Consider the following 13239-nt stretch of genomic DNA (forward strand, 5'->3'; position numbering starts at 1 on the left):
CAAAAAAATTAGCTGGGCATGGTGGCGCGTGCCTGTAGTCCCAGCTACTCAGGAGGCTGAGGCAGGAGAATTGCCTGAACCCAGGAGGCGGAGGTTGCGGTGAGCCGAGATCGCGCCATTGCACTCCAGCCTGGGTAACAAGAGCGAAACTCCGTCTCAAAAAAAAAAAGAAGTCAAAATTTATAAAAACTACATTCTAAATTAAGATGGAGCTAAAAATGTTAGGGTTTTATTCAGACAAAAAAAAAAATCATGATTTTTTTTTCATATTCTGCAGTTTAAGGATCCACTCCACCAGACCACATCATTTATACTTTCTCAAGGCATTTATCATATAAGATTCTTTAAGATAGGCACAGTGACATTGTGTATAGAGCAAAGTCCAGCATATTAGAAGTTTAGTACGTATTTAACAGGTAAATCAAAGATAAACATTTCCTTTAAAATCTCCTTACCCAGCCACTCTTTGAACCCAAGTTTCCAGGCCCAGAGTGGTTGCTTTGAGAAAAGGAGAATCAAAAATAGATTAACTAATATGGGTTTGGCCCTAAACTAAGGAAAAGGAAAAAAGATTTACAGAACATTTGGCCTCATTACAGGTAACCTGAGTCTATTAAAATACTCTACAACTCCCACCCGGGTAATCTGCAATTGCTGCTTTATCATGCGATGTCCAGTGACATAAAAAAGTAACATCAGTCATTTGTCTATTCTTCACAGAATGAGGAATTTACCTCATGTATTATCATCTAAATTTTCAAAAATGTTCAGTGAAATTAGCAAAACTTGATTGTTCAAAAACTAGAGAATGTAAAGGAATCTGTTTATAGAGCTTTAAATTTTCCAGAAAATGGTATTTCTAAATTCCAAATATCAAGTCAAATATTTAGATATCTTTTTAGATAAGAAATTTTTATTGTTGAGTAGCCAACTTTTGAGCATTTTCTGAATTAGAACATTCCAGAGAAAGAACACTTCAACATGATGTTGTTCTAGCATATTTTATCAGCACATTGGCAAGCTGATATTCCACTGCCACCTACAGTAGAAAAACAGAATTACTGCTTATAGTTAAGTATGTAGACAGAAGACAAATGAAACCTGAAAGTAAGACCTAAGAAGTCAAAAGTTAACAGTCTTTTCTATGTTTCCTAATATAAACACTTTTAAGACTATATATTTTACATCCATTATTTTACTTTTATTTTATTTTTCTGAGATGGAGTCTCACTCCGTAACCCAGGCTGGAGTGCAGTGGCGTGATCTCAGTCCACCGCAACTTCCACCTCTCAAGTTCAAGCAATTCTCCTGCCTCAACATCCTGAGTAGCTCGGACTACAGGCACATGCCACCACACCCAGCTAATTTTTTGTATTGTTAGTACAGACGGGGTTTCACAGCGTTAGCCAGGATGGTCTCGATCTCCCAACCTCGTGATCCACCTCCTTCCACCACCCAAAGTGCTGAGATTACAGGCATGATCCACTGAGCCCATACATATCCATTATTTTACATTCAAGTTAACTTCTTATTAACATACGCTATTCAAAATATATGAGCAAAGTTTCTTCTTAAATTTACTCTAAAATATCAAAAGATAATATGCAATATTAATATCATTAATAATGCCATTTTTTGATTTTAAAAAACTCACCACTAATGCATACTGAACTTCAGCCATTTTGTAAACTGCCAAATGCACTTTTTTTTTTTTTTTTGAGATGAAGTCTGGCTCTGTTGCCAAGGCTGGAGCACAGTGGCACAATCTCGGCTCACTGCAACCTCTGCCTCCTGGGTTCAAGCGATTCTCCTGCCTCAGCCTCCCCAGTAACTGGGATTACAGGTACACACCACCACACCTGGCTAATTTTTTTTTGGATTCTTAGTAGAGACAGAGTTTCACCATGTTGGCCAGGCTGGTCTCAAACTCCTGACCTCAAGTGATCCACCCACCTTGCCCTCCCAAAGTGCTGGGATTACAAGTGTGAGCCTCCGTACCCAGCCCCAGATGTACTTCTAAGCTTCTGTTTTTACTGCAAATGCTCTCCATAAAATTTTTCCAGGTATTTAGCAAGTAGGATCAAATTGTGCTTTTAAAATAATATATACTACAATATGCAAAACATCAAACTACTGGAATATTTAAAATATTAAGGTGTATGTTCCTCTGTAGGCATTTAACCTTTTCACAATTTACATCACACCCTAAAATGTCTTAGCAATACAATGTTTGTCAAAAGCCTCTAAAAACAGCTTCGAGCGCGGGGTACAAGTGGACTAAATTCCTAATACTGTATTTAAAAATCTCAGTTGAGACAAAAAAATTTTTTTTTTTTTTTTTTTTTTTTTGAGACGGAGTTTCACTCATGTTACCCGGGCTGGAGTGCAATGGCGCGATCTCGGCTCACCGCAACCTCCGCCTCCCGGGTTCAGGCAATTCTCCTGCCTCAGCCTCCTGAGTCGCTGGGATTACAGGCACACGCCACCATGCCCAGCTAATTTTTTGTATTTTTAGTAGAGACGGGGTTTCACCATGTTGACCAGGATGGTCTCGATCTCTTGACCTCGTGATCCACCCGCCTCGGCCTCCCAAAGTGCTGGGATTACAGGCTTGAGCCACCGCGCCCGGCTACAAAAAAATTTTTAAAAAGCTAAATACAGGCCAGATATAGCAGCTTACACCTGTAATCCCAGTACTTTGGAAGGCTGAGGTGGATAGATCACTTGAGCCCAGGAGTTCAAAACCAGCCTGGACAACATAGGGGGACCCCACTGCTAAAAATAAAAATTTAAATATTAGCCAGGCATGGTGGCACGCGCCTGGAGTCCTAGCTACTCAGGGGACTGAGGTAGGAAGAAGGCTCAGCTTGAGCCCCTGAGGTCAAGGCTACAGTGAACTATGATCAGGCCACTGCACTCCAGCCTTATCAACAGAGCTTGACCTTATCTTTAATAAATAAAATTTAAAAAAGCAAAATGCAGAAAGTTATGTACAGTATACTCCACCTTGTGTTTGAAAGATGAAATTGTTGGTTAAACATAGTAGTATATTGTTCTTGTGAGACAATAACTCTTGGAAATTTAAAACATGATCAAATGAAAAATTCAATTATAAGGCCTGAAGAGGGCCAGGTGCAGTGGCTCATGCCTGTAATCCCAGCACTTTGGCAGGCCGAGGTGGGTGGATCACCTGAATTCAGGAGATCGAGACCAGCCTGGCCAACATGGCAAAACACTGTCTCTACTAAAAATACAAAAATTAGCCAGGCATGGTGGTGGGCGCCTGTAATCCCAGCTACTCAAGAGGCTAAGGCAGGAGACTGCTTGAAGCTGGGAGGCAGAGGTTACAGTGAGCAAAGATCGCCCCACTGCATTCTAGCCTAGGCGACAGAGGAAGACTACGTCTCCAAAAAAGAAAAAAAAAAAAGGCCCGGAGAGGCCAGGTGTGGTGGCTCAGGCTTGTAATCCAGCACTTTGGGATGCCAAGTCAGGAAGATCACTTGAGTCTAGGAGTTCAAGACTGGCCTGAGCAACATGGTGAAACCCCATCTCTACAAAGAAATACAAAAAAATTAGCCAGGTGTGGTGCCACACACCTGTAGATCCAGCTACTCAGAAGGTTCAGATACAAGATCACTTGAGCCCAAGAGGTCAAGGCTATAGTAAGCCTTGTGCACGCCACTGCACTCCAGCCTGGGCGACAGAGTGAGACCTTGTCTCAAATAAGTAAATAAATAAATAGGTTGGGCACAGTGGCTCATGTCTGTGATACCAGCACTTGAGGAGGTTGAGGCAAGAGGATCACTTGAGCCCAGGAGTTGAAGACCAGCCTGGACAACATAAGACCCCCATCTCTATTTTAATAATCAAAAAGCTAAATAAATAAGTTAAATAAAGGTTAGAAGTGGCAAAGTGTGGTGGCTCATACCTGTAATCCCAGCATTTGGGAGGCTAATGGGGGAGGATCAGTTGAGCCAAGGAATTTGAGACCACCCTAAACAATACAGGGAAACCCTGTATCTAAAAAAAGATAAAAATATTAGCCAGACATGGTTCTACTCAAAAGGCTGAGGTGGGAGGTTCGTTTGAGTTCAAGAGGTCAACGCTGCAAGTAAGGCATGATCATGGCACTGCACTCCAGCCTGCGTGACAGAATGAGACTATGTCTCTTAAGAAATTTTTAATCTATTCAAATTTGTTTAAAAGCTAGAAGATAAAGGAAGTCAATCAAAAAATGGGGAAAAAAACAAATGAAAAATGGGGTAGAAAATAAGATCACTTAGAACATTCTGTCTAGGAGGTCTAACATTTGAAAAATTACAGTGCAAGAAAGAGAATAGAAAAAAAAGAGATAAAATAACCCAGACCAGGCATGCTGGCTCATGCCTGTAATCCCAGCATTTAGGGAGGCCAAGGCAGGTGGATCACTTGTGGTCAGGAGTTGGAGGCCAAACTGACCAACATGGTGAAACCCTGTCTGTACTAAAAATACAAAAATTACCCAGGCATGGTGGCACGCACCTGTAATCCCACCTACTCAGCAGCATAAGGTATTGCTTGAACCTGGGAGGGCGGAGGTTGCAGTAAGCTGACATCAAGAACGAAACTCCATCGCAAAAAAAAAAAAAAAAAAAAAAAAAAAGAGTAAAAGAGAAGAGAAGAGTTCAGGTGTGGTGTGGTGGCTTACACCTGTAATCCCAAACATGAGCCTCAAGTGGGTGGCTCACTTGAGGCCAGGAATTTGAGACCAGCCTGAAACCCTGTCTCTACAAAAAGTACAAAAATTAGCCAGGCATGGTGGCGTACACCTGTAATCCCAGCCACTCGGGTGGCTGAGATATGAGAATCACTTGAACCCAGGATGCAGAGGTTGCAATGAGTTGAGATCATGCCACTGCACTCCTCCAGCCTGGGCGACAGAGTGAGACTGTGTTTAAAAAAAAAAAAAAAACAGAAAACGAAAACAAACTGCTGGAATACAGGCATGAGTCACCTCGCCCAGCCTCAATTATTTCTTACAATCTTTTACTATTATCATTCTTGTTACTGCTTTTTGTTTGTTTTGAGACAGAGTCTCACTCTGTTGTCCAGGCTGAAGTGCGGTGGCACAATCTCGGCTTACCGAAACCTTTGCCTCCCAGGTTCAAGCGGTTCTCCTGCCTCAGCCTCCCAAGTACCTGGGATTATAGGCACATGCCACCACGCCCTGCTAATTTTTGCATTTTTGGTAGTGATGGGGTTTCACCATGTTGGCCAGGCTGGTCTCAAACTCCTTACCTCAAGTAATCTGCCCACCTTAGCCTCCCAAAGTCCTGAGATTACAGGCGTGAGCCACCACACCTGGTGTAAATTATCTTCTCTTTTTTTCTTTTTTTTTTTAGCCCTAAAAGACATGGACTGCTTGATGTCTTCTTTCATAACATTGATAGTTTTCACTTGATTTTTCAGGTTCACAACATTAAATTTTATGATATTGTATACTACATTAGCATATATAAAATTTATACCTTTTGAATATGAACAAAATTTCCAAATTAAAATTCTGTCTATGTCTTACTAAGAACACATACTTAGAACTACAGAAACATTAGGTCTTTTTTTTTTTTTTTTTTTTTTTTTTGAGAGTCTCACTCTGTTGCCCAGGCTGGAGCACAGTGGCTCAATCTCTGCTAACTCACCACAACCTCCACCTCCCTGGTTCAAGCAAATCTCCTGTCTCAACCTCCTGAATAGCTAGGACTACAGGCGCAGGCCATCATGCCCAACTAATTTTTGTATTTTTAGTAGAGATTGGGTTTCACTATGTTGACCAGGCTGGAGGTTGTTTTTAATTTACTACAGATCTCAGCAGTCTAAAGAACAAGCTAATGAATGCTTCAAAGGTATCAAAGAGCAAACAGTCCCCATTTTCAGTTTTTACATATTTGTCAAGTAAACAACTTCAAAATGGAATTTATATATTATTTCCAAATATTATAATAAACAAGTTTGGGGCAGAGGTTAGCACACTTTTTTCTTTTTAATTTTTACAGATGGAGTATCCCTCTGTTGCCTAGACTGGAGTGCAATGGCTATGCACAAGCATGACCACACTGCACTATAGCCCTGAGTTCCTGGGCTGAAGCAATCCTCTCACCACAGCCTCCAGAGTAGCTGCTTCTACAGGCCTGTGCCACCACTTGGGTCAGCAAACTTTTTCTGTAAACATTCAGATGGTAAATATTTTAGGCTTTGAAGGTCACATGACTTCTATCACAGACATTCAACTCTGTTATTAGAGTGGTTAATATGCTACAGACAAGCTGTAAATGAATGAGCATGTTGTCATGTTACAATAAAACTTGTATTTCTAAAGATAGGTAATACGCCAGATTAGTCCCACAGGACATAGTTTGCTGACCCCTGATTTACAGTATTATATATCCTAGCTTTCCTCATATAATAAATCATATAAGTTTTCTCTCTATGCCTATATTTGTAATAGCAACCTACACATTTAAACATTCTTAATTCATTCACTTATTCTACAAATTTTTACTAAGTGCCTACCACGTGCCTACCACATGCCAGACACAGTATTAGGAATAAGGAATAAAGAAGAAACAATATTAAAATCCTGCCTCTTAATATTTAAATTCTAATAGAATAGTTAACAATAAGCTGATAAATACATAATATAATTTCAGGTAATACTAAGTATGAAGAAAGAGTAAAGCCAGGTAAAAAGAAAGAGGAAGGAAGGATGAAGGTCTTTATAACATAATTCAGGAGAGAACTCATTGGAAATAACTTTCAGGTACAAGATGAATTAAACAAATGAACAAGCCATAAGAATATCTACAGGAAAAATACTTGACATGTTTAAATAAGGATAAGATTAGATTGCTGGAAATGAGAAAATTAGATCAGAGAAGTGAGTAAGGGTAAGATCATGTAAGGACTTGTGGCCTAGGGCAAAAGGACTGAATTTTATTCTAAGTTCGATGTGAAGTCAGGAACATAAGATGGTTGACAGCAGAAAAGTAAGGAGGCATAATGTACTTTTTTTTTAATTTAAAAAAAAATTTACATCTTTAATTTTATTATTTTAAAAAATATATTCTTTTTTTTTAAAGATGGGGTTTCACCATGACGGCCAGGCTGGTTTTGAACTCCTGACCTCAGGTGATCCATCCATCTCAGCCTCCCAAAGTGCTAGGATTACAGGCATGAGCCACCACGCCCGGCCATAATGTACTTTTTTAAAGGATACTGCTACCTGTGCAGAGGACAGACTGCAGAGGGTAGGAGTGGAAGAGGAAGGCCACTATACACTGTTGCAAGTATTTCTAGCTTCTAAAATAGGATCTAGGCAGGATGGCTCATGCTTGTAATCCCAGCACTTTAGGAGACTGAAGCAGGAGGATTACTTGTGGTCAGGAGTTCGAGGCTACAGTGAGTTATGATTGTGCCACAGCACTTCTGCCTGGGCAACAGAGTAAGAGCCTGTCTCTAAATAAATAAATAATGGAGTTGTTGCCCAAGCTAGAGTACAGCACGCAATCTCGGCTCACTGCAACCTCTGCCTTCTGGGTTCAAGTCATTCTCCTGCCTCAGCCTCACAAGTAGCTGGGATTATAGGCATCCACCACCAAGCCCAGCTAATTTTTGTATTTTTAGTAGAGACAGGGTTTCGCCATATTGCCAGGCTGTTCTCAAACTCCTGACCTCAGGTGATCCACCTGCCTTGGTCTCGCAAAGTGCTGAGATTACAGGTATGGGCCACTGAGCCTGGCCTGGATAAATAACCATTTGATCGATGTAACTCAGTACCAGAGTATACAAATTAGCAATAGACAACACAAAATGATAAATTTCATTAAAATTTTTTGTTTAGGATGGGTACAGTGGCTCATGCTTATAATCCCAGCACTTTGGGAGGCCGAGGTGGGCGGATCATGAGGTCAGGAGTTCAAGACCAGCCTGTCCAATATGGCAAAACCCCATTTCTACTAAAAAATACAAAAATTAGCCAGGCGTGGTGGTGCACGCCTGTAGTCCCAGCTACTCAGGAGGCTGAGGAAGGAGAATCACTTTAACCCAGGAGGCAGAGGTTGCAGTGAACTGAAATCGTGCCACTGCACTCCAGCTTGGGCATCAGAGACTGTCTCAAAAAAAAAAAAAAAAAAAAAATTGAGTTTAAAGTTCCAATGAAGAAATACAAAATCATCACCAGAGGGCAGTAGTGAATACAGACTAAAGTGTACAAAAGGTGATTGATCTTCATAGTTAGATTATGCTCTTTAATTCTTGTAATCTGGGCCGGGCGCAGTGGCTCACGCCTGTAATCCCAGCACTTTGGGAGGCCGAGGTGGGTGCATCACGAGGTCAAGAGATCGAGACCATCCTGGTCAACACGGTGAAACCCCGTCTCTGCTAAAAATACAAAAATTAGCTGGGCATGGTGGTGCGTGCCTGTAATCCCAGCTACTCAGGAGGCTGAGGCAGGAGAATTGCCTGAACCCAGGAGGCGGAGGCTGCGGTGAGCCGAGATCGCGCCATTGCACTCCAGCCTGGGTAACGAGAGTGAAACTCCATCTCAAAAAAAAAAAAAATTCTTGTAATCTGGGATTTACTAGAACTGAGCATATCCACAAGGTTAACAGCAATAGCCATAAAGATCATGCAAACGCATATCTTTAAGAAGTTGAATTATAATGTGAGCAAAAGAAGTAGATTAAAATGGCAGTGTTGGGCCAGGCACAGTGGCTCACACCTGTAATCCCAGCACTTTGGGAGGCCAAAGTGGGTGGATCGCTTGAGGTCAGGAGTTCAAGACCAGCCTGGCCAACATGGTGTAACTCCGTCTCTACTTAAAATACAAAAATTAGCTGAGCATGGTGGCAGGTGTCTGTAATCCCAGCTACTCCGAGGCTGAAGCAGAAATGCTTAAACCCAGGAGGCAGAGGTTGCAGTGAGCTGAGATTGTGCCACTGCACTCCAGCCTGGGCAACAGAGTAAGACTTGATCTCAAAAAAAAAAAAAAAAAAAAGGCAGTGTTTAGCAAAATAAGAATATTCATATACAGGATGTCATCTCCCTAAATAAACACACCATTCCCAATTTATTGACTTCATTGCTCCTCAGGGTCTACTCAAAAATAAAAACTAGAGCAAGTGAATGGCCAGCTTCACATATCTATGAGCAGACGAAAGGTTTGCCATTTTGTGATTAACAGCCAAAGCTAGAGAGTGTCAATGACCCAGTCAAGTAGGGTAGGAGGGGTCCATTCTAAGCAGAAAACAGGACCAGTACAAATGCCAGGAATCACTTCATAACACATTGGCACACAACATGAAAGTCAGAGGGAGGGGCTATAGCTCAGGGAGCACCTGAACCTGAAACATGGCCTATGAAATATATTGCTAGGCAGCTGGCAATAAGGAGGCTGTTAATATGTGTGTCCACTGTATCCTCTGTTGGGAGCTACAGGTCCCCTCCTTCCTTCTTTCCCTTCTACCCTGTTGTCACCCTTCATTTTCACTTTCTTCACAGACCATGATATTATACAGATAATTGAAAGTATGAACTCTGTTGTCATTTATATGCAAAAATGTACACCCTGCTTAAAAGTAGGAATAGCTGGGCATGGTGGCTCACACCCATAATGTCAGCACTTTGGGAGGCTGAGGAGGCGGATCACCTGAAGTTGGGAGTTCGAGACCAACATGGAGAAACCCCATCTCTACTAAAAATACAAAAAACTTAGCTGGGCGTGTTGGTGCATGCCTATAATCCCAGCTATTCAGGAGGCTGAGGCAGGAGAATCGCTTGAATCTAGGAGGCAGAGGTTGTGGTGAGACCAAGATCACACCATTGCACTCCAGCCTGGGCAAGCAAGAGCAAAACTCTGTCTCAAAAAAAAAAAAAAAAAAAAAAAGAGCGCAGGAACAAAAGTTAGCAGGATTATAGGAATAAAAAGTTGTTTCATTTTGCTCTTGCCTCCTCCACCAATATTCCATATTGGTTACCCCCATATTATGATCAAACTGGACTATTTTCCTGAGCCTGCTTTTTTCCTGATCCACCCATGCTATGTTCTTAACTCAGAATGCTCTATATGGCTACCCTTCATCTCAGTCTAAAATATGTTACAGCAGCAAAAATGGCATCTCCAAGAAGCTTGCCAGAAAGAACTGATACCTCTTAATCTATCTTCAGGTGTTTATTCACAATTCTATTTACGAATACAATTGCATTCTTGTATCATGCTTATTTGTGTATGTTCCCTCTTACTGCTGACAGAGATTCTATCTGCAAAGCCTTTCAGTTTAAAAATCATGTCTGTGCTGGGCACAGTGGCTCACGCCTATAATCCCAGAACTTTGGGAGGCCGAGGCAGGCAGATCACCTGAGGTCAGGAGTTCCAGACAAGCCCAACCAACATGGAGATATCCCATCTCTATTAAAAATACAAAATTAGCCTGGAGTGGTTGCCCTTGCCTATAATCCCAGCTACTTGGGAGGCTGAGGCAGGAGAATAGCTTGAACCCGGGTGAAGGTTACAGCGAGCCCAGATTGTGCCATTACACTCCAGCCTGGGCAAGAAGAGTGAAACTCCATCTCAAAAATAAATAAATAAATAAAAACAAAAATCATGTTTGTTTTCTGTTTCCATAAGAATTAGAGACATTTAGCCCTCAGCATTGCCTTTAAGTTAAATAAAGATTGGAACTGGATGTCATCCTGAGCCCATGGTTTCAGCCCTAAGTAAAACAATCGAAGGCATATCCCTTAGTTCCTCAGACTAATCAGCTAGCAGACGTTGTGCTGCCAGGTACCTGCAAATCTTCTGTTGCCTACTCCCAACACCAAGAAAGCCATGCCAGCTCCACAATACAGAACCACTCGGAATACTTCACATAGCCTGTATATTATTCAGCAATTTAAAATAAAATAAGGCAGGATGCAGTGGCTCATGCCTGTAATCCCAGCACTTCGGGAGGCCGAGGTGGGCAGATCACCTGAGGTCAGGAGTTCAAGACCAGCATGGCCAACATGGTGAAACCCCGTCTCTACTAAAAATACAAAAATTAGCCGGGCAGGGTGGTGAACACCTGTAATCCCAGCTACACAGGACGCTGAGGCACGAGAATCGCTTGAACCCATGAGGTTGGGGCTGTAGTAAGCCAAGATTAAGTCATTGCTCTCCAGCCTGGGCAAGAAGAGCAAAACTCCGTCTCAAGAAAAAGGAAAATAAGAGAAATAGTTTTCAGGCAAACTCTATTCTGAGTACCCTGCTGTTTTATCTCATTACAAAACCAATCAATCAAAATGTGGTCCACCTAGAGAAAAGTAGCCCCCAGCGTTTGGAGATTCTAACGCATTACCTACACGTGTGCTGTTGTCTCTTCTTAGCCTGCAGAAGAAGAGATATAGGCCTCATCCCTATAGAGGACCAAACACCTTAAAAACCCAGATGTCAAATTTTCTAGGAAACTCTCTCAGGCTGCTCAAAAACTAAAATTGAAAAGAAATAGGAAGCATTCACCAGTGGTTTATGATTTATATCAGCTAAGACTACTTTGAATGTAGTAATCTTACACCTGCAATACTCCTTACATTTCCATGAGACAATCTATTTACCATGTGAAATGCTTGTCTTCATTTGCCTTTTTTCTGGATTCAAATCCTTTAGGCAAAAATCAGTTTTAAAAATACAGAAGTGCTTTTTTAAAGCATAAACAGCCTTGAAAAAAAAATAGTAAATTCAAAAGGATAGTGGATTAAATTTCAACATTGACTTTAATCAAAATGTAATTTTAGTCCATTTAGATTCCCTGAGATTGTTTCTTAAATCTTTACAATGGGTGTCCACTATATGAGGTTTTTGTTTTGTTTTTTTTCCCAAGAAACAAATGAAGCAACATGTAACACATCTTAGTACAGGGTTCCTAACACATAAAAGACCTATAAAAGTATTTTTTTTTTTTTTACAGTCTGTCTCTAGAGTACATTGACACTAGATTCATTCCTATAACTAGTCCTCGGTCTAAATAGAGTTGTCCAATACTATGGTCATTAGCCACATGGGACTATCGAGCACTTCAAATGTGGCTAGTCCGAGATATGTGCTTTAAGTGTAAAATATTGGATTTCAAAGAGTGAAAAAAATTAACAAAATCTTGTCAAGATTCTATATACTGATTACATGTGAAGTGATAATACTTTGGACATTCTAGGTTAAATCAGATATATTATTAAAATTAATTTCACCTTCTTGGCTCACATATGTCTATCGGATGGCCTAGTTTATACTTTGGCTTCAAGCTGGTAAATATGCTCTCTTAACCATGCAGTGGACTGCCTGACAGATGTCACTCGGGCTAAACTACCCCCTTATCCGCCAGACACTCGCTCAGTTTAACGCTCCCAACTTCCACAACCCGGGAAAGCTGGCGACCTAAAACTCTTAATTTTAAAAATTCCAGAGCCCACAGATCTGCTGAGGAAACTCAACTGTTACCAAGAGACAGAGAAGACGAGATGAGATGTCTTGAAGGAAAAACCCCCGTGAGTGTCAGTCAGTCCCACCAGGGGGCTGGGAACTTCAGCAGAAAAACGTCACCCTTAGGAAAGTGAGAAGGGGCGACAGAGCGAGATAATCTGAAGCAGCGCAATGTGGAGCCCACGGAGTGGAGGTCTGTGAAGGAGAGACCTTTCAGCTTATGAGGACGGGGGAAGCCAAGTGGAGCAAGTCTGACGCCGGTGGTAAAGGGTCTGTACTCCAAGCCGGAGACTACAGGGAAGAGCAGTACCTTAAGAATCCCCCTCATCTTTGCCAAAAAGGGGCGGAACTCATCGGGTGGCACCTCCGGATACAGCTGACTCCGCAGCAGCTCCTCTGTGATGCCGGGGTGCCCATGGAAAGTCTCCTGTGCCAGCGCATTCAGCAGCCCGTTCAGGGACTTGCCGCCCTCAAGCTCGCCGGCCGCCATACTCTGCGAAGGCCCCGCCCCCGCAACAGCTGAGCCGTGCCTCGCCACGGCGGCCGAGATGTGCCTAAATAGCCTGTGCAAAAGCACCACAGGGAACGTGGAGGTAAGGTTTTCCCCGAAGTTAGAGTTGGCAGCTTACAGCTTTGCTCTGCAAAATCCATCCCCTTAGGACTCCTCCACGGAAATATCCGTTTGGTTCCAGTAGGATCACTTAGCTTCCGCTGATCCGCTTCATCACTTGCAGAGCCTACTGGAAAGAAAG

The 13239-nt window shown here is 42.0% G+C and overlaps 1 protein-coding gene across 4 annotated transcripts in view; it reads right to left on the bottom strand.

Annotated features, from left to right (window-relative positions):
- Positions 1-13174, bottom strand: part of COMMD1 (copper metabolism domain containing 1) — a 230016-nt gene extending 216842 nt beyond the window's left edge. For 2 of the 4 annotated variants that reach the window (XM_032292010.1, XM_032292011.1), the window contains exon 1: positions 12798-13174. In XM_032292010.1, coding sequence (XP_032147901.1) covers positions 12798-12977 — 180 coding nt within the window. In that variant the 5' untranslated portion in view covers positions 12978-13174. The remainder of the gene's footprint in view (positions 1-12797) is intronic. The other 2 variants (XM_032292014.1, XM_032292012.1) reach the window with 2 other exon arrangements.
- Between the last annotated feature and the right edge of the window lie 65 nt (positions 13175-13239).

This window comes from Sapajus apella, unplaced genomic scaffold (genome assembly GCF_009761245.1).
Source record: "Sapajus apella isolate SASKATOON/1434 unplaced genomic scaffold, GSC_monkey_1.0 scaffold26, whole genome shotgun sequence".
NCBI classification, from domain to species: domain Eukaryota; kingdom Metazoa; phylum Chordata; class Mammalia; order Primates; family Cebidae; genus Sapajus; species Sapajus apella.